This window comes from Pelophylax lessonae (genome assembly GCF_965119305.1).
Source record: "Pelophylax lessonae genome assembly, chromosome: 2".
Taxonomy (NCBI): domain Eukaryota; kingdom Metazoa; phylum Chordata; class Amphibia; order Anura; family Ranidae; genus Pelophylax; species Pelophylax lessonae.
The window spans coordinates 406,481,002-406,503,925 of NC_138769.1; the positions used below are offsets into that span (position 1 = coordinate 406,481,002).

Consider the following 22,924-nt stretch of genomic DNA (forward strand, 5'->3'; position numbering starts at 1 on the left):
AAATTAAAAACAAAGGACGGAAGGTATGTAGAAGAGAATAAAGGGCTAGCCGACTGCCTTAATGAATCCTTCTGTTCAGTTTTTACAGAAGAAAAAGGAGAAGGACCTCCACTTGAAAGGATGACTAATGAATCGTTTGATGCATGTGTCTTTACAGAGGAAGACGTTCTAAGATTGCTGTCTAAAGTGAAGACAAATAAGTCACAGGGTCCTGATGAGATACACCCAAAATTATTAAAAGAGCTTAGTGGTGAGCTGGCAAAACCATTAACAGATTTATTTAACCAATCATTAGTAACAGGAGTCGTCCCTAAAGATTGGAAATTGGCAAATGTCGTGCCCATTCACAAGAAAGGTAGTAGGGAGGAATCGAGCAACTATAGACCAGTGAGTCTGACATCAATAGTAGGCAAATTAATGGAAACCCTATTAAAGGATAGGATTGTGGAACATCTTAAATCCCATGGATTGCAAGATGAAAAACAACATGGGTTTACTTCAGGGAGATCATGTCAAACAAATCTTATAGATTTTTTTGACTGGGTGACTAAAATAATAGACGGTGGAGGTGCAGTAGACATTGCATATCTAGATTTTAGTAAGGCTTTTGACACTGTCCCACATAGAAGACTTATCAATAAACTGCAGTCATTGAGCATGGACTCCCATATTGTTGAGTGGATTAGGCAGTGGCTGAGTGACAGACAACAGAGGGTTGTGGTCAATGGAGAACATTCAGAACAAGGTCATGTTACCAGTGGGGTACCTCAGGGATCTGTACTGGGACCAATTTTGTTTAATATCTTCATAAGTGATATTGCAAAAGGCCTCGATGGTAAGGTTTGTCTTTTTGCTGATGACACAAAGATATGTAACAGGGTTGATGTTCCTGGAGGGAAACGCCAAATGGAAAAGGATTTAGGAAAACTAGAAGAATGGTCAGAACTCTGGCAACTGAAATTTAATGTGGATAAGTGCAAGATAATGCACCTGGGACGTAAAAACCCAAGGGCAGAATATAGAATATTTGACACAGTCCTGACCTCAGTATCTGAGGAAAGGGATTTAGGAGTAATTATTTCAGAAGACTTAAAGGTGGGAAGACAATGTAATAGAGCAGCACGAAATGCCAGCAGAATGCTTGGATGTATAGGGAGAGGTATAAGCAGTAGAAAGAGAGAAGTGCTTATGCCGCTGTACAGAACACTGGTGAGACCTCACTTGGAGTATTGTGCGCAGTACTGGAGGCCATATCTCCAGAAGGATATAGATACTCTAGAGAGAGTTCAGAGAAGAGCTACTAAACTAGTACATGGATTGCAGGAAAAAACTTACCAGGAAAGGTTAAAGGACCTTAACATGTATAGCTTGGAAGAAAGAAGAGACAGAGGGGATATGATAGAAACTTTTAAATACATAAAGGGAATCAACTCGGTAAAGGAGGAGAGCATATTTAAAAGAAGAAAAACTACCACAAGAGGACACAGTTTTAAATTAGAGGGGCAAAGGTTTAAAAGTAATATGAGGAAGTATTACTTTACTGAGAGAGTAGTGGATGCATGGAATAACCTTCCTGCAGAAGTGGTAGCTGCAAATACAGTGAAGGAGTTTAAGCATGCATGGGATAGGCATAAGGCTATCCTTCATATAAGATAGGGCCAGGGACTATTCATAGGATTCAGATATATTGGGCAGACTAGATGGGCCAAATGGTTCTTATCTGCCGACACATTCTATGTTTCTATGTTTCTATGTTTCTATAGAACTAGTATATATTTAATTTTAAATAACTGGCCTCTAACTTCAGCTATACATTAGCACAGTGTAGAAGAACACAATATTGTTTATTCATAAATAAGATATACTACTTTAAATTAAGTTATAAAGATTTACCTGAAAGCAACAGTTGTGGCAGATGGTCAATATATATCCCATCATTCAATGATGATTTCTTTCTGTCTTTATTCATCATTAGGAGAAAATGCCAGGATACCTAAAATTAGGGGAAATTGGCCAAGTAAGTTCATCACCAACAATGTGGTATAAATGTTATGATATTTAATCCTAGTTCATTATTGTAGTTAACTATTGCATATAGCATAAATATATTTTAATGAATAATTGTGCCATAAATGTGTAGATATTCCTTACAAGTATTTTTTATTAGACTGGTGAAGATGAAGAATTTTGTGTATCTAAATATTCATCCTTGCAAGACAATTCATTCAAAGATAAATGTGACAGAAAATTTGCATTTAAAAACCATTAACATTTAGTTACCCACAAATCTCTTTAAATTATAAGGGATGCCATATCACTTCAGTAGGGCAAAATACTCTGTCCCACAAATATTTTATAAAATAATAACATAAACATGATTTTGCTGAGTTTGCGCTCAAAAGTCATTGAAAGATACTTTTAAAAGTCCATAAAGTGATAGTAAAGGCCCATGATTTTTAAAAAAAAAATAATAAACATGTCATACTTACCTGCTCTGTGTAATGGTTTTGCACAGAGCAGCCCCGGTCCTCCTCATCTTGCTATGGGGGCACTCCTGCAGCTCGACCCCCCCAAACTCCCTCCTCACTGGTTGTGATTGACAGCAGCAGGAGCCAATGGCTCCCACTGTTGTGTCTCAACCAATGATAAGGCAGATACCTGGGAGAGCTGCTGCTCTTATGCACATCGCTGGGTTGAGAGAAGCCTCGGTAAGTATTAGAGGGGACTGCGGGGAAAGCTGCACACAGAGGTTTTTTTTAACTGCATGCATAGAATGTATGAAGGTAAAAAAACTTGAGCCTTTAAAAGCACTTTAAAATTTTAAACCTAGCCTTTTTCAGATTTAAAATATTTATGTATATTTATATTCAAGTGAAAAGCTCTTTGGAAGACACTCTACAAACAGGTATCTTAATTTGCAACTTCCTCTTTTTTTTAGTCCTAGAAAAAGTAAGATTTTGGACTCACCGTGAAATCCATTTCTCTGATGTTCATTGATGGACACAGCTCCTGATCTTCTTAACCACTGGGTTATATTGTCCCCCTACAGGAGTAGGGCACTAGGCAAAAATAAAAATTTGGCTATGCCTATGGGCAGTCCCAGGGGGTATACTCACTTTCTCTGCTATAGGTACTCAGTTTTGTTACAAGCAGTGTCAGAAGAATTACAACTCCACAGAGGGGTGGGTGCTGTGTCCGTCAATGAACATCAGGGAAATAGATTTACAGTAAGTCAAAAATTCAATTTTCTCTTTCATTCAGTGACAGACACAAATCCTGATCTTCTTAACCATTGAGACGTCCCAAAGCAGGGTTAAACATGAGGGGTGGGAACAGCGAAAAATACATTTCCAAGGCTAACTATAGCCAACCAGTTAAACAGGAGCTCATTCAAAACAACTGGAGCTCACCTTAAAAAACAATACACCCTCAAAGAGGACCAGATCCTCTAAACAGCAGCCTGCAAAAACCTTGCGGCCAAAGCAAGCATCCGCAGATGCCAACACATCCACTTTATAGAACTTGTGAAAGTGTGCACCGAGGACCAGGAGGCCACCTTGCAAACCTGCATCACTGATGACTGATGATGGAAAGCCCAGGAGGCACTGAGCGCCTGAGTAGAATGCTCCTTGACAGGGAAAGGAAGAGCCTGACCCTGGATGAAATAGACCTGAACCGCCGTCTGTCTGATCCATCTGGAAATGGTCGCAGAGAAAACGGACAACCCTTTCCGAGGCCCATCGGTGAGCACAAATAGTGAGTCTGACTTCCTAAAAAGCTCCGTAGCTGCCTGGTACACCCTAATTGCCCGATCCACATCCAAGGCATGCAAAGCAATTTTCCTCAGATGTGTTGGCCCTGGAAACAGGGAAGGCAACACAATGTCTTCATTCAAATGAAAATCAGAGACTACCCGAGGAAAGAACGACAGACAGGGGTGAAGAACCACCTAATCACTGTGAACCACCAGTAAGATGACCAACAGGATAACCCTGCCAATTCCGCCACCCTGTGCGCAGAGGTGAAAACCTCCAAAAAGGCCACCTTTTGGGACAATGTAAGCAGGGGAATCTCCCAAAGATTCTCAAAAAGAGGCTTCTGGAGGACTGGGAGCACCAAAGCGAGGTCCCAAGTGGCAACAGAGACCGCACTGGAAATGCCAAGTGCCTAACTTCCTGAAGAAAAGTACACACCAGGGAGTATGTGGCCAAGGGCCGTTGAAATAAGACCGCTTAGACCGACACCTGACCCTTAACAGTACTCAAGGCCAGTTTCTGCTCAACCCCCCATTGAAGGAAGGTCAAGATCTGAGCCACCGAACAAGAGCGAGAATGAACCCAAAGAGACTCCCACCACGCAATGTACGTCTTTTCTACGTACAACGGTAGATCTTCCTAGAAGTGGGTTTCCTAGCTTTTAACAGAGTAGGAAACACCGACTCACGACTGTAAAGCAGGATGGAAGATTGGTCCTTGAACAACAGATCCTCCTTGAGAGGATGCTTCCAAGGAACGTCGGCGACTAGCTGCACCAGATTGGCGTATGAAGCCCAGCGAGGCTTGTCCAGTGCCACTAAGATGACCGGAATCCTTTCTGCCTATTTAGAAGTCTTGGCAGAAGCTTGAGAGGAGGGAAGGCGTAAATCAGACAATACTGACCCCACGGCAGCACCAGCACATCTGTGGCATCTGCCAGAGGATCCCGCAATCAAGCCACAAACCTCTGCACCTTTCTGTTGAGCCGGGAAGCAAAAAGATCCATCTTGGGGATGCCCCACCGGAAACACAACTGATGAAACCTCCTTCGGATGAAGGGACCACTCCTCTTGATCCAATGCTTGCCGACTGAGGTAATCCGCCTGCCAGTTTTTCACCCCGGGAATGTGTACGGTGGAGAGGGCTGGAACGAAGCGCTCTGCCCACCTTAGAATGCCGGCTACCTCCAGAGCTGTCAGGACACTTCTTGTGCCCCCTGGTGACTGACATAAGCCACAGCCATGGCATTGTCCGATGGAATACGCACTGATCGTTCGAAGTTCCAAGACATTGATCAGTAGTCTGGATTTTTCCAGATCCCCTGAGCAGATTATATATACACGTTTGTGGTTTTTATAATCTATCCATGGAATCCGATTGTTGGAACTTGAATGGTCCACCTACAGGATTAGATTTGGGTCCGGTTCTGGGTGTTGACACGCAAGCAGTGCGCATCCGGTTCCGGGGCTCTGGCCCGCTTCCTTCCGGTGGTTGGCACGCATCGGCCTTCTTTTCTGAGTTCCGGGTCAGCTATATGGCGTCCCGCCTTTCCGCCTCGTCCAGCGTATAAATTAAGATGTTCTGCCGCAGGCCACACCCCCTGACGACATCACGTATTGACGAAACGCGTAGGAGGAGCCTGCGGCACGTCACGCTGTGACCTACGAGGGGACGCGGCGGCCATTTTCCGGGTTTGAAACGAAGTCCCAAGGAATTCTCTGAGACACGCTGATTTGTTCTCATATCAATGTGAGTTGCCACTCTTCGTTCATTTATTTTATTAAAGTTCATGATTGTGCTTCACTATGGGAGTTGTCCCTCTTTTTTGCACCTGCATATGTTCCGGTTGGAGCCGATGAGGTGTCATTAGGAGCCGGCTTTCTGTCCATATAAGCATTGGATCTTACACACAGGCTGGATATGATCCCTGTAGTGGAGATCATCGCATTGTGGTAAGGGGCCATTCTTATCTTTTGGTGGCGGTTCCTGCACACAGGGCTTTTGGAGCTTGGAGTGGTTGGCAATTTTTCTTTCGGAGCACCCTTTTGGAAGGACTTTGTTTGTTTATTTCATTTGTTCTATCTGAACACTTGTGTGGACTGTGGAGTTCATTTAATTATTATAAGCGCTACACCATATCCATTACATGTTGTATCTCAGATCTGGTATTTCTAATTCTAGGTCAGGTGTTGGCTGCTATATCTAGTCTTTTGACTCATTTTTAGGGTTGAGCGAACACCTAGATGTCCGTGTTCGACGGGTTCGGCCGAACTTTAAAAAAAAGTCCGGGTCCGTGTCCCGGACTTTTACCGAACTTTTCCCGGACACCGAACCCCATTGAAGTCAATGGGGACCCGAACTTTAAGGCACTAAAATGGCTCTAAAACACCAAAGGAAAGGGCTAGAGTGCTGCAAATGGCAGCAAAACGTAATTAAGAGCATGGCAAGTGCTCTGCAAACAAATGTGGATAGGGAAATAACTTAAAACAACAAAAAAAAACAGAAAAATAAAACAATGTTCTTCTTCATCTCTGAAGGACGAGGCCCATATGGAGTAGGAGGGAGGTTAAGGTGGTGGTGGATGTGGCGGTGACATAGGCGTGCGCACAGGGTGTGCTGGGTGTGCCTGGGCACACCCTAATCACCTAGGGCACATAGCATTGCCAGTGAGGAGATGGGAAAGATCTCCCTGGGACCTGCTCTCTTCTATTTCTCCTTGCCTACAGGTACATGGCCCCGATACATTACTCTCCCTGCTGGCAAACACATGCATGTGTATTTCAACTTTGGGGTGCACACCTTAATGCAATAGGCTGCGCACACCTATGGGCGGTGTAGGTGGAAGCGGCGGTGGAGGAGGACCAGGGCCGGATTAACAGCATCATGGGCTTGGTGCTGAGGATTTTGAAGGGCCTTAGGGCCGTGCCTTGCCATGCACCCAGAGGAGGAAGGGTGCAGCCATGCATGCCTAATTCAACATGGGATGCTGTCTCTGAAGCCCATAAACACATCCATGCATCGCCAACTGTCCCTCCTTGTCCGGCCTTCACGCTGTGTGGGGAGGTTCTGAGGGTGCTGCCTGGGGAAGCGAGCATAGAAGCCAGACTTCTGTGTTTACAAGTGACAGAAGAGCGGTAACAGTGAATATGGCCAACCCGGGGCCTATATAAAAGGTAGGGGCCTGGAGCTGCAGCTCCAATAGCCCCTACATTAATCTGGCCCTGAGGAGGAGGACGAGGTAGCCAACACTGCTTCTTTTCACAAATTTTAAATGAGGGTACACCCCAAAAGAGTGAGAAAGAGCAAAAATGGAACAATGGGTGGGTAAGGTCGGTATCCATTGCTATTCTGCATAAGGTACGGAAAAGTCCCGTGGGATCCATGCCTGGTTCATTTTAATGAACGTGAGCTTGTCCACATTGTCTCTGGACAGGCGGCTGCGCTTGTCTGTTATAACGCCCCCAGCCGTGCTAAATACCCGTTCAGATAATACACTGGCTGCAGGGCACGCCAGTACCTCCAAGGCGTAAAGGGCAAGCTCAGGCCATGTGCCCAATTTGGAGACCCAGAAGTTGAAGGGGGCAGACCCGTCATTCACTACATGTAGGCGTGTGCACACATACTGCTCCACCATGTTGGTAAAATGCTGCCTCCTGCTAAGACGTTCCATCTGAGCTGCTGGTGCTGCTGTTTGTTGTGGCGTGCTGACAAAGCTTTTCCACATTTCGGCCATGCTAACCCTGCCTTCTGAGGTGCTGGCGGTGCCCTGGTTGCGTTGGCGACCTCCTCCTCCTCCTCCTCTGCCTTGTGCTTCCACTGTGGCCCCGCTGTCAGATGGGAATGCCAGCAGCATGGCGTCTACCAGCGTGCGCTTGTACTCGCGCATCTTGCGATCGCGCTCCAGTGAGTGAATTAAGGACGGTACGTTGTCCTTGTAACGGGGATCCAGCAGCGTGGCCACCCAGTAATCAGCACAAGTTAGAATGTGGGCAACTCGGCGGTCGTTGTGGAGACACTGCAGCATGTAATCGCTCATGTGTGCCAGGCTGCCCAGAGGCAACGAAAGGCTGTCCTCTGTGGGAGGTGTATGGTCCGTGTCCTCTGTATCCCCCCAGCCACGCACCAGTGATGGCCATGAGCTGGCCTGGGTGCCACCCTGCTGTGAACATGGTTCCATCTCCTCCTCCAGCTCCTCCTCCTCCTCATCCTCCTCATCCTCCAGAACTGTGCCCCTGCTGGACAATTGCGTCCCTGGCGTTTGCGTGTGCAGGAACCCACCCTCGGAGCCCCTTGTGAATGACTGCCCTGAAAGCCTTGGAAATGTTACCTCTTCATCCTCCTCCTCCTCCTCATCCTGTGCCACATCCTCTTCCATCATCGCCCGAATTGTTTTTTCAAGGAGGCATAGAAGTGGGATAGTTAAGCTGAGAACGGCGTCATTGCCACTGGCCATGTTGGTGGAGTACTCAAAACAGCGCAACAAGGCACACAGGTCTCGCATGGAGGCCCAGTTAAATTAAATAGCGGAATAGAAAATATGATCCAAAAAAAGTGTATGTATATCACACGTACACAACCACACTAGGCCCCAATTACTATTGTTTGTACCCCTAAAAGGCTAGATGAGGAGTAGGGGGAGTATGGAACAGGCAGCACCCTCAAACCTTCAGAAGTATGAGATGAACCCCAACAACTTGGAAAGGTGGATCTCTCTCACACGTACCGACACAGACTATCCCGCAATTCAATTGATCCTCAAAGGTTTTTATTGAATAGCGGAATAGGAAATATGATCAAAAAAAGTGTATGTATCTCGCACGTACACAACCACACTAGGCCCCAATTACTATTGTTTGTACCCCTAAAAGGCTAGATGAGGAGTAGGGGGGGTATGGAACAGGCAGCACCCTCAAACCTTCAGAAGTATGAGATGAACCCCAACAACTTGGAAAGGTGGATCTCTCTCACACGTACCGACACAGACTATCCCGCAATTCAATTGATCCTCAAAGGTTTTTATTGAATAGCGGAATAGGAAATATGATAAAAAAAAGTGTATGTATCTCGCACGTACACAACCACACTAGGCCCCAATTACTATTGTTTGTACCCCTAAAAGGCTAGATGAGGAGTAGGGGGGGTATGGAACAGGCAGCACCCTCAAACCTTCAGAAGTATGAGATGAACCCCAACAACTTGGAAAGGTGGATCTCTCTCACACGTACCGACACAGACTATCCCGCAATTCAATTGATCCTCAAAGGTTTTTATTGAATAGCGGAATAGGAAATATGATCAAAAAAAGTGTATGTATCTCGCACGTACACAACCACACTAGGCCCCAATTACTATTGTTTGTACCCCTAAAAGGCTAGATGAGGAGTAGGGGGGGTATGGAACAGGCAGCACCCTCAAACCTTCAGAAGTATGAGATGAACCCCAACAACTTGGAAAGGTGGATCTCTCTCACACGTACCGACACAGACTATCCCGCAATTCAATTGATCCTCAAAGGTTTTTATTGAATAGCGGAATAGGAAATATGATCAAAAAAAGTGTATGTATCTCGCACGTACACAACCACACTAGGCCCCAATTACTATTGTTTGTACCCCTAAAAGGCTAGATGAGGAGTAGGGGGGGTATGGAACAGGCAGCACCCTCAAACCTTCAGAAGTATGAGATGAACCCCAACAACTTGGAAAGGTGGATCTCTCTCACACGTACCGACACAGACTATCCCGCAATTCAATTGATCCTCAAAGGTTTTTATTGAATAGCGGAATAGGAAATATGATCAAAAAAAGTGTATGTATCTCGCACGTACACAACCACACTAGGCCCCAATTACTATTGTTTGTACCCCTAAAAGGCTAGATGAGGAGTAGGGGGGGTATGGAACAGGCAGCACCCTCAAACCTTCAGAAGTATGAGATGAACCCCAACAACTTGGAAAGGTGGATCTCTCTCACACGTACCGACACAGACTATCCCGCAATTCAATTGATCCTCAAAGGTTTTTATTGAATAGCGGAATAGGAAATATGATCAAAAAAAGTGTATGTATCTCGCACGTACACAACCACACTAGGCCCCAATTACTATTGTTTGTACCCCTAAAAGGCTAGATGAGGAGTAGGGGGGGTATGGAACAGGCAGCACCCTCAAACCTTCAGAAGTATGAGATGAACCCCAACAACTTGGAAAGGTGGATCTCTCTCACACGTACCGACACAGACTATCCCGCAATTCAATTGATCCTCAAAGGTTTTTATTGAATAGCGGAATAGGAAATATGATCAAAAAAAGTGTATGTATCTCGCACGTACACAACCACACTAGGCCCCAATTACTATTGTTTGTACCCCTAAAAGGCTAGATGAGGAGTAGGGGGGGTATGGAACAGGCAGCACCCTCAAACCTTCAGAAGTATGAGATGAACCCCAACAACTTGGAAAGGTGGATCTCTCTCACACGTACCGACACAGACTATCCCGCAATTCAATTGATCCTCAAAGGTTTTTATTGAATAGCGGAATAGGAAATATGATCAAAAAAAGTGTATGTATCTCGCACGTACACAACCACACTAGGCCCCAATTACTATTGTTTGTACCCCTAAAAGGCTAGATGAGGAGTAGGGGGGGTATGGAACAGGCAGCACCCTCAAACCTTCAGAAGTATGAGATGAACCCCAACAACTTGGAAAGGTGGATCTCTCTCACACGTACCAACACAGACTATCCCCCAATTTAACTGATCCCCAGAGGTTTTTGATTAAATAGCGGAATAGAAAATATGATCCCAAAAAAGTGTATGTATATCACACGTACACAACCACACTAGGCCCCAATTACTATTGTTTGTACCCCTAAAAGGCTAGGAGTAGGGGGAGTATGGAACAGGCAGCACCCTCAAACCTTCAGAAGTATGAGATGAACCCCAACAACTTGGAAAGGTGGATCTCTCTCACACGTACCAACACAGACTATCCCCCAATTTAACTGATCCCCAAAGGTTTTTGATTAAATAGCGGAATAGAAAATATGATCCCAAAAAAGTGTATGTATATCACACGTACACAACCACACTAGGCCCCAATTACTATTGTTTGTACCCCTAAAAGGCTAGGAGTAGGGGGAGTATGGAACAGGCAGCACCCTCAAACCTTCAGAAGTATGAGATGAACCTCAACAACTTGGAAAGGTGGATCTCTCTCACACGTACCAACACAGACTATCCCCCAATTTAACTGATCCCCAAAGGTTTTTGATTAAATAGCGGAATAGAAAATATGATCCCAAAAAAGTGTATGTATATCACACGTACACAACCACACTAGGCCCCAATTACTATTGTTTGTACCCCTAAAAGGCTAGGAGTAGGGGGAGTATGGAACAGGCAGCACCCTCAAACCTTCAGAAGTATGAGATGAACCCCAACAACTTGGAAAGGTGGATCTCTCTCACACGTACCAACACAGACTATCCCCCAATTTAACTGATCCCCAAAGGTTTTTGATTAAATAGCGGAATAGAAAATATGATCCCAAAAAAGTGTATGTATATCACACGTACACAACCACACTAGGCCCCAATTACTATTGTTTGTACCCCTAAAAGGCTAGGAGTAGGGGGAGTATGGAACAGGCAGCACCCTCAAACCTTCAGAAGTATGAGATGAACCTCAACAACTTGGAAAGGTGGATCTCTCTCACACGTACCAACACAGACTATCCCCCAATTTAACTGATCCCCAAAGGTTTTTGATTAAATAGCGGAATAGAAAATATGATCCCAAAAAAGTGTATGTATATCACACGTACACAACCACACTAGGCCCCAATTACTATTGTTTGTACCCCTAAAAGGCTAGGAGTAGGGGGAGTATGGAACAGGCAGCACCCTCAAACCTTCAGAAGTATGAGATGAACCCCAACAACTTGGAAAGGTGGATCTCTCTCACACGTACCAACACAGACTATCCCCCAATTTAACTGATCCCCAAAGGTTTTTGATTAAATAGCGGAATAGAAAATATGATCCCAAAAAAGTGTATGTATATCACACGTACACAACCACACTAGGCCCCAATTACTATTGTTTGTACCCCTAAAAGGCTAGGAGTAGGGGGAGTATGGAACAGGCAGCACCCTCAAACCTTCAGAAGTATGAGATGAACCCCAACAACTTGGAAAGGTGGATCTCTCTCACACGTACCAACACAGACTATCCCCCAATTTAACTGATCCCCAGAGGTTTTTGATTAAATAGCGGAATAGAAAATATGATCCCAAAAAAGTGTATGTATATCACACGTACACAACCACACTAGGCCCCAATTACTATTGTTTGTACCCCTAAAAGGCTAGGAGTAGGGGGAGTATGGAACAGGCAGCACCCTCAAACCTTCAGAAGTATGAGATGAACCCCAACAACTTGGAAAGGTGGATCTCTCTCACACGTACCAACACAGACTATCCCCCAATTTAACTGATCCCCAGAGGTTTTTGATTAAATAGCGGAATAGAAAATATGATCCCAAAAAAGTGTATGTATATCACACGTACACAACCACACTAGGCCCCAATTACTATTGTTTGTACCCCTAAAAGGCTAGGAGTAGGGGGAGTATGGAACAGGCAGCACCCTCAAACCTTCAGAAGTATGAGATGAACCCCAACAACTTGGAAAGGTGGATCTCTCTCACACGTACCAACACAGACTATCCCCCAATTTAACTGATCCCCAAAGGTTTTTGATTAAATAGCGGAATAGAAAATATGATCCCAAAAAAGTGTATGTATATCACACGTACACAACCACACTAGGCCCCAATTACTATTGTTTGTACCCCTAAAAGGCTAGATGAGGAGTAGGGGGAGTATGGAACAGGCAGCACCCTCAAACCTTCAGTATGAGATTGTGTTCACTGTACCCCACAAAGATTGAGTTCACTGCACCCCACAATGATTGTGTTCACTGCACCCCACAAAGATTGTGTTCACTGCACCTCACAAAGATTGTGTTCACTGTACCCCCCAAAGATTGTGTTCACTGCACCCCACAAAGATTCTGTTCACTGTACCCCACAAAGATTGTGTTCACTGCACCCCAAAAAGATTGTGTTCACTGCACCCCAAAAAGGATGTTGTTCACTGCACCCCAAAAAGGATGTTGTTCACTCCACCCCAAAAAGATTGTGTTCACTGCACCCCACAAAGATTGTGTTCACTGCACCCCAAAAAGATTGTGTTCACTGCACCCCAAAAATGATTTTGTTCACTGCACCCCAAAAAGGATTTTGTTCACTGCACCCCAAAAAGGATGTTGTTCACTCCACCCCAAAAAGATTGTGTTCACTGCACCCCAAAAAGATTGTGTTCACTGCACCCCACAAAGGATTTTGTTCACTGCACCCCAAAAAGATTGTGTTCACTGCACCCCAAAAAGGATGTTGTTCACTGCACCCCAAAAAGGATTTTGTTCACTGCACCCCAAAAAGATTGTGTTCACTGCACCCCACAAAGGATTTTGTTCACTGCACCCCACAAAGATTGTGTTCACTGCACACCAAAAAGGATTGTGTTCACTGCACCCCAAAAAGATTTTGTTCACTGCACCCCAAAAAGATTGTGTTCACTGCAGCCCAAAAAGATTGTGTTCACTGCAGCCCAAAAAGATTGTGTTCACTGCAGCCCAAAAAGATTGTGTTCACTGCAGCCCAAAAAGATTGTGTTCACTGCAGCCCAAAAAGATTGTGTTCACTGCAGCTCACACACAGAAAAATGGATGTGGATCACTGACACCTGCCTATCTCCAATCCCACACCACACAGCAATATCGATTGTAGTTTGTAGAACACAGTTTCCCTAAAATTCAGCAGACTCTGTCCCTAACAGGATTGAGAAGAGATCGTAGATCAGGATTGAGTGCAGACCCCACCCCCCACACAGCAATATCGATTGTAGTTTGTAGAAGACACTGACCCTATATAATTCAGCAGACTCTATCCCTAAAATGCCTACAACTCGCCCTGCCTAAACACTCCGACCTGTCCCTCAATTCTATCCGGACACAAATGGTTTTTTCCTGCCTATCTTTCCCTAATCAGCAGCCAGCACGTTGATGTGTGCTCTGTCCCTGAATCTAAGCAGCATAATGACGCCGCTGCGGCTGCCTCGAACTTATAAAGACTTGGTCACATGCTTCAGACGGCCAATCACAGCTACTGAGACATTTGCAGGCATGGCTGGGATGGCTTAAGGCACACCAGTTAAACGATTGTTGATTGGCTGTTGAAAGCCCGCCATGAAAAGAGCGCCAAAGCATGCAAAACCCGGAAATAAAACGACCGAACACGGATTTTTACCCGAACATACAGTAAAGTGTCCGTGTCCGTGTTCGGGTACAAAAAATCCAATTATTCGGTACGAACACGAATAATACAGTCCGTGTTCGCTCAACACTACTCATTTTATATTGAATTGTTTTAGTGTTAATTTGAGCGCAGCAATATCCCCATTTTTTAACATATTTGCCAAGGATGCCTCCCCAACCGGACAGGCTGGCATCCATGGTGACCTCTGTCCAATACAAGCATAGGAAGGATTTGCCCAGCCGAAGTGCCAAAGAACGAAGCCACCATATCAGGGACTCTTTCGTTCCCCGGCTCAGCCAGGTCTCATTGTCCAGGGACTGTGGTTTCCTGTCCCATTTGTCCAGAATCTCCCTGCAGGGACCCCGTATGAAACTGTGCAAATGATACCACCTCGAAGGTAGACAGCATCAGGCCCAGCACACACATGCAAGTCCAGAGGGTTGACCATCTGCTGGACAGCAGGAGACAAATTCAGTCCTTAGTTTCTGGATTTTGTCAAGAGGAAGGACCACTCTGGCTAAGGCCAAAATCAGAGTCAGACCCTGATAGTCCAGCTTGTGGATGAAACCAGAGCAGACTTATGAAAATTCAAAATTCAGCCAAACTCCCTCAAGCTCAAATGGTGATTTCAAGGTTTTCCACCAGAGCAGTAGGAGGCTCTGCCCGCAGAAGGAGAAAGTCCAAATAGCCCAGTACCACAATCCCCCATTGGCATAACAATGCTGGCACCGGGGCTAACACTATCAGGAAGACACAAGGAGCAGAGGCGAGACCAAAATGTACTGCCACAAACTGATAATGCTCCTCTCCCACGGCAAAGCGGAGGAAGCGCTGGAGACTGACACATATTGGAATGTGAAGATAAGTGCCCTTGATGTTGATGGAGGCAAGAAAATCCCCCTGAGGCAGGGCAGCCACCACCATGCAAACAGACTATATTCTGAACTTCTGCACCCACACAAAGCAGTTCAGCGCCTTGAGGTCCAGAATTGGACGCACCTTGCCTTCCTTTCTGGGGACTGTAAAAAGGTTTGAGTAAAACCCCTGAAATGTTCGGAAGTCGGAATGGGGACCATCACCCATAAAGTAAAAGGTCTTGCACTGCCCAAAAAGAGCCTGTAAGGGGACCGGGTACAGTCGCACGTTGGAAGGAAGAACCTTACGGGAGGGTAAGAACAAAACTCAATCGTGCAGCCAGACTGAATGACCTTGTGGACCCACCCATTCTTGTACCATTGGAGTCCATGGGTCCAGGAACCAGCGAAGACATCCCCCCACCCCAGATACGGGTGATGGTGCACCTTTCTGCTGAAGGAGCCTTGTCTGCAGGGCTAGAGAAGCCCGGACTTGACTTGCCAGACCAAGTTCGCTTGGATCCTCCAGAGGAGGCCCAGAAGGGCTCTGATCCCTTGTCAGTCAACCCTCAGGGACGAAACAACTGCTTATGAGCTGAGAAGGAGAGTCCATGACTACAATGAGGGTCCTTGCCCTTAGTAGCCTCCGGAAGAAATGTGTTCCCCCCTGTGAGATTTTTAATGATGTCATCCAGGGTAGCATCAAATTTGAGCCAGAGGACCACTGCCAAAACAGAGAGCCGAGCCACTAGGGGAGCCGCATCCAAAGAGGCATGGCAGATAAACTGCAGCCCCTGGACCAGCCTGTCTCCAAGTCACGGTGTAAACGCCTAGCCCACTCGGTCAGAGTCTGCGATACCAGGGCAATGGTGAAAATCGGCCTCAGTGCCGAACCAGGCAGGGCGTACAAATTGCACAGCCCCTGCATCTCTGTCAGCTGGGTCCTTAAAGGCCGGGGGCTATTCTTCCAGAATCATAGTTGCATGCCTTGTATAATCTGGAAACCAGAGGGTCCACCACCGGAGGAACAGTCTGCTTTTTAAGAAGGGACTCCTCATAGGGGTATCACCTAGCAAATCGCTTAGGGACCCCAGGGGAACACTTTGGTCAGCCCTCACTCTTCAGTGACAGTTCTGTCAAAATAGGAGGGGAAGGGGAATCCTCTGCCTCTCTGGATGGCTTGTGAATGCCAAAGGGAACCTGCGCCTCCGTTGCAGCCACAGCTGTGTCCTCCAACCTTAAGTCTCAAGAACAGATACAATCAGTGCGTCCACAAGCACCTTTTTGTGTGTGGTTGAAGAAGCGGAGGAATCCTCCTCACTATCTGAGGGCTCAGGGTGCGTGGTCGCAGACTCAGGAAGGTGATCAACGTCTGCCCCAGCTGAATCAGATTCAGGATCTGAGGAGACAGATGAGGCAGGGGAAGGCGGGGGGCGCTTTATGCTAGCCCGTCGCCCAAAAGCCACCTCCACCCGGGGCACAAGGGACTCCAGGACCGCCACCAGTGCATCGATGGATGGATGGGACCCAGAGGGCCCAGCAGCCCCAGAGAGGGGATCAGGTGCCACGTGATTTCCAGTCACAGAGCACCAATCGATCTTTAGCAGAGAGGGAGAGAACCCCACCAGACTCACCATCCCACATAAACCAGGCACCACAGCCACCAGGAGAATCTGCACTTCACAAGCGGCGATCAGAAAATGAAAGGATCTAGGAGTCAGTACCAGGGGACAAGGAGGGGCTCCCACTGCCAAAATCGATGCCCAGAGGGCCCCACTGTCATGGGCGCCGCTATTTTCAGTGGCAAACCACAAACATGTGGCAAACCACATACATGGCTACCGGGCATTGAGCACACAGGCTACAAGAAAATAATTGGCCCATGTGGCACCACAAGGCTCCCAGGGAACCAGGAGGGATCCCAGACCTCAAGGATAGGCCAAGGCAGGACAGGGGGCCCTCGCAGAAGCTCCCACCAGGTAAAACTCCTCCCGCACAGGGGATCATCTGGTCACCGTCGGTGCACCCCCCACACACTAATCGCCAACATAGCGCCCTTCCCCCACCCCAAGAGGTGGACCAGACCACCCACACAGCCCCAGCATAAGTGGAGGGGGGTAGGATGGGACTGGAAGGAGGGGAACCTGGGGTTTCCAACTGTCCCAGAGAGGGGCCCACGTCCACCCTAAAACTCTCCAGGGGGAGAGGAGGGCAGCTATTTACCATACCAGGGACCAGGCCCCCTCGCCTCACTGTTGGCCAGAAGGAACGCTGTGTCTCGGCCCAAGACCCAGACATATGCGACCTCACAAGGTGTTTAACTCACAGGCTGGCCCCCATCCTGTGGGGTGATGTCGCAGCCAACCTAGCGCAGAGCTGAGGTCTGCACACGCTCACTTACTGGGGTGACCACTGGATTTAGATTATCCAGCACATTGCCCAGTCTGGCAGTTGATTGTATATTGCACAGGAAAAAAACAGGAGAAAAATTCTATCTAAAAAGACAAAATTGCCAGGACCAGAGATCCCAGCAAAGGAACTAGGTCCTTTCTACTGACTAGGCAGAAAAAAACTGAGTACCTATAGCAGAGAGAGGGAGTAATCCCCCTGGGAAATCTGCTTTGCCATGACTCCCAAATTGAATTGACAATGTTTCGCTCCATTTGTAAATATGTAGGTAGTGTTGCTCCCCCAAATATGACCTGTGATATGACTGTTGACTGATCCACTGTAAGTATATGTCAGATGAAAAAAAAATAGAGGTCTTACAATGATTTTTTTTTTCAATTAAATCAATGAGGTAATACATTTTCTTTAGTTTAAATCAAGTTTTCCTTATATTTAACGTATTTAAAGGCTGAACTTTAAATAACTTTACACAAAAATTACCAGTGAATGCCATGATGCGTTCTTTAAAAAAGTATCAAACACATTTTAAATGAAACTAGAATAAATAGGTGACATTTACTTAGCATGGGTCCCCTGTCATTTCCCATACAGAAACACTCAGACCGGAAGTGGGAGAGGCAAGACTTATGTTAGTTGTATGCATTTGCGCTGACAGGGAACATGATGGCAACAAGTGAGAGCAAAAGGATGAGCTCATTAACTGCTGCTGTCCCTTCATTGTCCAATCACATGCTGGGACAGGGTGGTGGCCAATCTTTAATAACTGGAGTACAAAAAAGTCAGGTCACCAACCGTGCTCTGCTGTCTGGCAGAAATGTGTGGAATGGATGGAAAGAGATATAAACCTTTGTCAGGCAAAATATCTTCCACTCATGTAATTTAGGTGTGTAGGAGTATTGTTTGCCTGAAGTTCAGCTTTCACATAAATACTCTCAATTCCCTATATCATATATCAGAGCAAAAGTACTTTGATTGTAGGACTATACACATGAATAACCCAATCATATGGATTTGTATTAGCTATGTCAAATCCAGCATGCTTGGATCTCTATACCCATGAGAATATCTGCCCATGTAGCCATCTGGAATTGCCTAGAAGGTTTACTGAATTTTTTTCCCCATTTTTTTTAAAAGTCTGGATGGTGGATTGTGTTTTATTTACAAATCTGTCTAATACTGGTTGAACCTCTTGTCTTTCTATTTAGTTTATGTCCATAAATGCCTAGTCTTTCATAATGCTCTATGACTTCTATTGGTTTATGTCTATCCTCCAGTTTCCAAGAATACATTGAAAGAAGAAGTGATAGTTACATGATTACATAGCTAGTCTGGTTGAAAAAAGACATAAGTCCATCTAGTTCAACCAATGGAAAATAAACAAAAAAAAACACACTAACTCAAATAGAAAACCTTTATTCAAAGCATGATCGAATTTGCTCAATTGGGGCAAAACATTATTTCCTGATTCCTCAGGGGGATATTCCCTAACTCAACCACCCCTAGTGTTATTACCTATACATATTAGTATCCAGTTGTATTTTGTGCATTTAGGAAAGAATCCAGACCTTTCCTGGCCAAGCATAGTTTTGAGAGAGTTTAATCCACATTTGCACAGCTATGACTGTGAGCAAGTCTTTTTATATTTGGAGGTCTCTGACAAGCTCTGACACCCCCCCCCCCCCCCAGAAGTGCTGGTCCAGCAAGGTCTAAGAGGCTACTGCAAATATGTATAGACACCAATTGTCATCTGCGCTATATATATGCTGCATATTTGTATTTCATGACAAAGTCTTCTTTAGTTTACAGCATTAAATACCCTCTATAGGGGTTAAAAGTGTAGAATGTTGCTATTCTTCTATGTATTCATTTTTAGGACTTATTGCATCACTAACCCTAATTGATATTTGAAAACTCCTCTTGAAAGACATCATTAAAATGCAATAAACAGCAATTAAACTTCACCCACTAGTAGTGATTCATGTTTAATTAACTGCAAGTTATTTCACAGATTAACACAAAGCATACATGATAAATAACCTGTATAAACTCATGAGCATAGCATTTATATATGTGAAGCTCAGTGTTGTTGTTATTAAAAGATTATAGAGTGTGCATTAGACCCCAATTACATGTTGAATGAAGCATTAAGAATAATAGGTTGAGTAGGCTTTAACCGCAATTAAGGAGATTGCCTGAATCCTTCAGCAATATCATTTCATTTCCAGAGATTCCCTAGATAAAATGTGTGGATAATTATACAATTTAGTACTAAATTAATAAAAAATACTGTGGACAAGGCAAGGTATTTTAAATAACGCACTCCTTTTTTAAAAAGACATAGAAGATGAATAAAACATTATTAAAAAGTGACTAAACTTGAATACACACCACCTATATACTGTACATAAAAAATATACCCAATGAATATTCAAATTTAAGAACAATAACATATTTTTCAAATATATTTGCACTTTGGGCTCAAACTTACCAGTTTTAATCCATAGAAAAAAACTCTTCACTAACTTGTCAAAATGTGTAACATAATACTAAATTAATAACACACTCTGCCCTAATAAAGGAAAATTATAACGTGCTTTCTGTTTCTAAAAATTTTATTTTTAGATCTTTCTTTTCCCTTCACTTGCTATATATGTAGACCAGGGGTGTCCAACCTTTTGACTTTCCTTGGCCACATTGGAAGAAGAGGAATTGTCATGAACCACACATAAAATACACTAACAATAAGGATAGCTGATGAGCAGAAAAATTTGGACAGGTTACAAGGTAACTAATATAGATAATGTACCTATCTGAGTAATTAAACATAACTTTGTAATATTTTTTTGTTATAAAAGTAAAAGAGGGTTAACGTAAAACTAGTGAAATATTTGACACTGTTTTGATAAACTAACGCATCAATATTTGGTTCAATGGCTGTAGTAACAGTTCTCAATTAATTCTCAAGGCGCTCACCAGATATTTTGGTTGCAACTTTGCCCTTTGTGTGCTTCATCTTTGAAAATAGATGCTGACAAATATAGGTGCTGCTGAAAACTGATGATATGAATAAGGCAGAATTCTGAGAGAGTGATATTTTTCTTTGGGAAGATAAGACTTTTTTTTCTTCACTTGCATGTGTTCTCTAAGTATAAATGCATTTTTTACAAAAAATTTGCCAAAAAAATCAAAAATTTTAAGCAAGTTTACGATTTTGTGTTGTGCCACATTTATAGCTGTCTTTGCCCACATACGGCCCATGGGCCGCAAGTTGGACACGCCAGATGTAGCCCAAACAATGCAATTAACAACTTTGCTTAACAAGAGATTATAAAAAATCTATTACATTATAGAGTTTTAAAGCTTACCTAATGAGCTAAAAGTAATATATTTTTAAAGTTACAAACTACCTATAGCTTGCAAAATGTACATTTCACCAGCTTTTGGAGATTTTACTGTTTGATTTTTTAAATATTCATAAAGCTTTTTCTAGTGTTATTTTTTTCTGCCTTTATTCTCATTTTAGACTACAGGATTTACCTGTTTTTTCCAGATTATAGCCCAGGGGGACCATTACACTGCAAGCTACATTTTTGGGTGGAATTTGGTATGGTAAAGAATAAGTGTACTTATCGTTAAGAGTTCCCCTTCCTGCAACATTCCTGTAATATAACACACTTGCCTAAAAGTGTCCTTATACACTAAATCATGCACTGTATTTTCGTTTGCTTTTATGGCAGAAATTATTAAATGTATATTTTAAGTTACTGCTGTTACATTATTTGGAGCAGAACAGTTCTTGGTTTCTACTGCAATGAAATTGCAGGGAACATCTGTTACTCACCTTTTTAAGATGTGCTAGGAAGTCTTTAGGAATAGATGCACCATGTTCAGAAGTAAGCCACACACAGTACTGTCTTTCTTCTTTCTGTGTGGCTGTAGACAGCAGTTAGAAACATTTGCAAGTTTATTTGTGCTCTGCTCATAATGTTTATACGTATATAACAGGCAGATGTACTAACTTTATATAATTGTTTTTGACAACTTATATGAAATCTCTATTATACAAACATTTAACATTTTCACATTTCATCTACGAGGCTATAATTTCATAATTAGCTTTGTTCTTACAATACAAAGACAGAACATTTATTTTTTGGATAAACACGGCTTTGTTTTAGGCTCCATTCACACCTGATCATGGGCGAATTTCTTAATGGCACCCCAATTGTGCTGCGATTTTGCTGCGATTGTCGGCAAATCATGCTGCAATCATGGCAAATTGCAACGCACGCCGCTTTCGCCCCCAAAAGTAGCTCACCTTACTTTTTGAGCAACAAGCGTCACACGTTGTGATTGCAGTGCGATTTACCGCGTGACAATCGATCAGGTGTGAATGGAGTATATTGTTTTTTTACATTTTCTATATATTTTAAAGGCAGCATGCAGTACAAGGTAGACATGTGAGTAGACAATTGACCAGTGACAATTTTAACAGAACATGCATTTCTATAGCTATAATTTAATTGTTTATCAAAATCAATTATGTTTTTGGTACAAAAACAAAATTAACAAATTAGGAAGTTAAAGCTTCTACAAAAAATAAATAAATAAAATAACTTGAAATACAAAAAATTGTGCAGAAATATAAAACATTGAATCTGACATCATTAGCTAAGGAGAACAGGCAGATAAATTAGTTTATTAGGGCTAGTTATGGATAGCATTGGGTTAATGAGGTGTAAAATAGAAACAAAATATATATATATATATATATATATATATATATATATATATATATATATATATATATATATATATATACATATACATATACACACACGCACACACTATATTACCAAAAGTATTGGGACGCCTTGACTTTACACACGTGAACTTTAATGGCATCCCAGTCTTAGTCCTCAGGGTTCAATATTGAGTTGGCCCACCCTTTGCAGCTATGATAGTTTCTACTCTTCTGGAAAGGCTGTCCACAAGGTTTAGGAGTGTGTCTATGGGAATGTTTCACTATTCTTCAAGAAGCACATTTGTAAGGTCAGGCACTGATGTGGATAAGAAGACTCGCAGTCTCCGATATAATTGATCCCAAAGGGGTCCTATCTGTGCAGGCCAGTCTAGTTCCTCCACCCCAAACTTGCTCATCAATGTCTTTATGGACCTTGCTTTATGCAAATAAAATTTAATTGGAATACTACACAATGAGGATTTGCTTTCTTGTATAAACCTATCACCCACTGGAGGAGAGGAGAGTGGATAGTGGGAGAGAGTGAGGACAGACCCATATACTCTTGCATTGCTGATTAGAAGAAAGGATATAATATAGCCACCCATGGAGAGGAATTGCCTACACCCTAAATGCTCTTAGACCTTCTGGTCTAGGGAATGAGGTGAGCTGCTAGCACACACAGAGTGGATTGAGGTAAGAGGGAGGAACTTGGTGACATTTGCACAACGGAGATCACTGGACACACTTATTTTGTTCTATAATGGATACTATTATATGAAAAT

General features: G+C 43.8%; 1 protein-coding gene across 1 annotated transcript in view; it reads right to left on the minus strand.

Moving 5' to 3' along the window:
- LOC309548132 (uncharacterized protein) overlaps positions 1-22,924 on the minus strand; it is a 707,228-nt gene that overhangs the window by 121,395 nt on the left and 562,909 nt on the right. The window contains exons 87-88 of the mRNA XM_082248097.1: positions 21,240-21,331; positions 1,894-1,993 (exon numbers count right to left, since the gene is read on the minus strand). Coding sequence (XP_082104223.1) covers positions 1,894-1,993; positions 21,240-21,331 — 192 coding nt within the window. The remainder of the gene's footprint in view (positions 1-1,893; positions 1,994-21,239; positions 21,332-22,924) is intronic.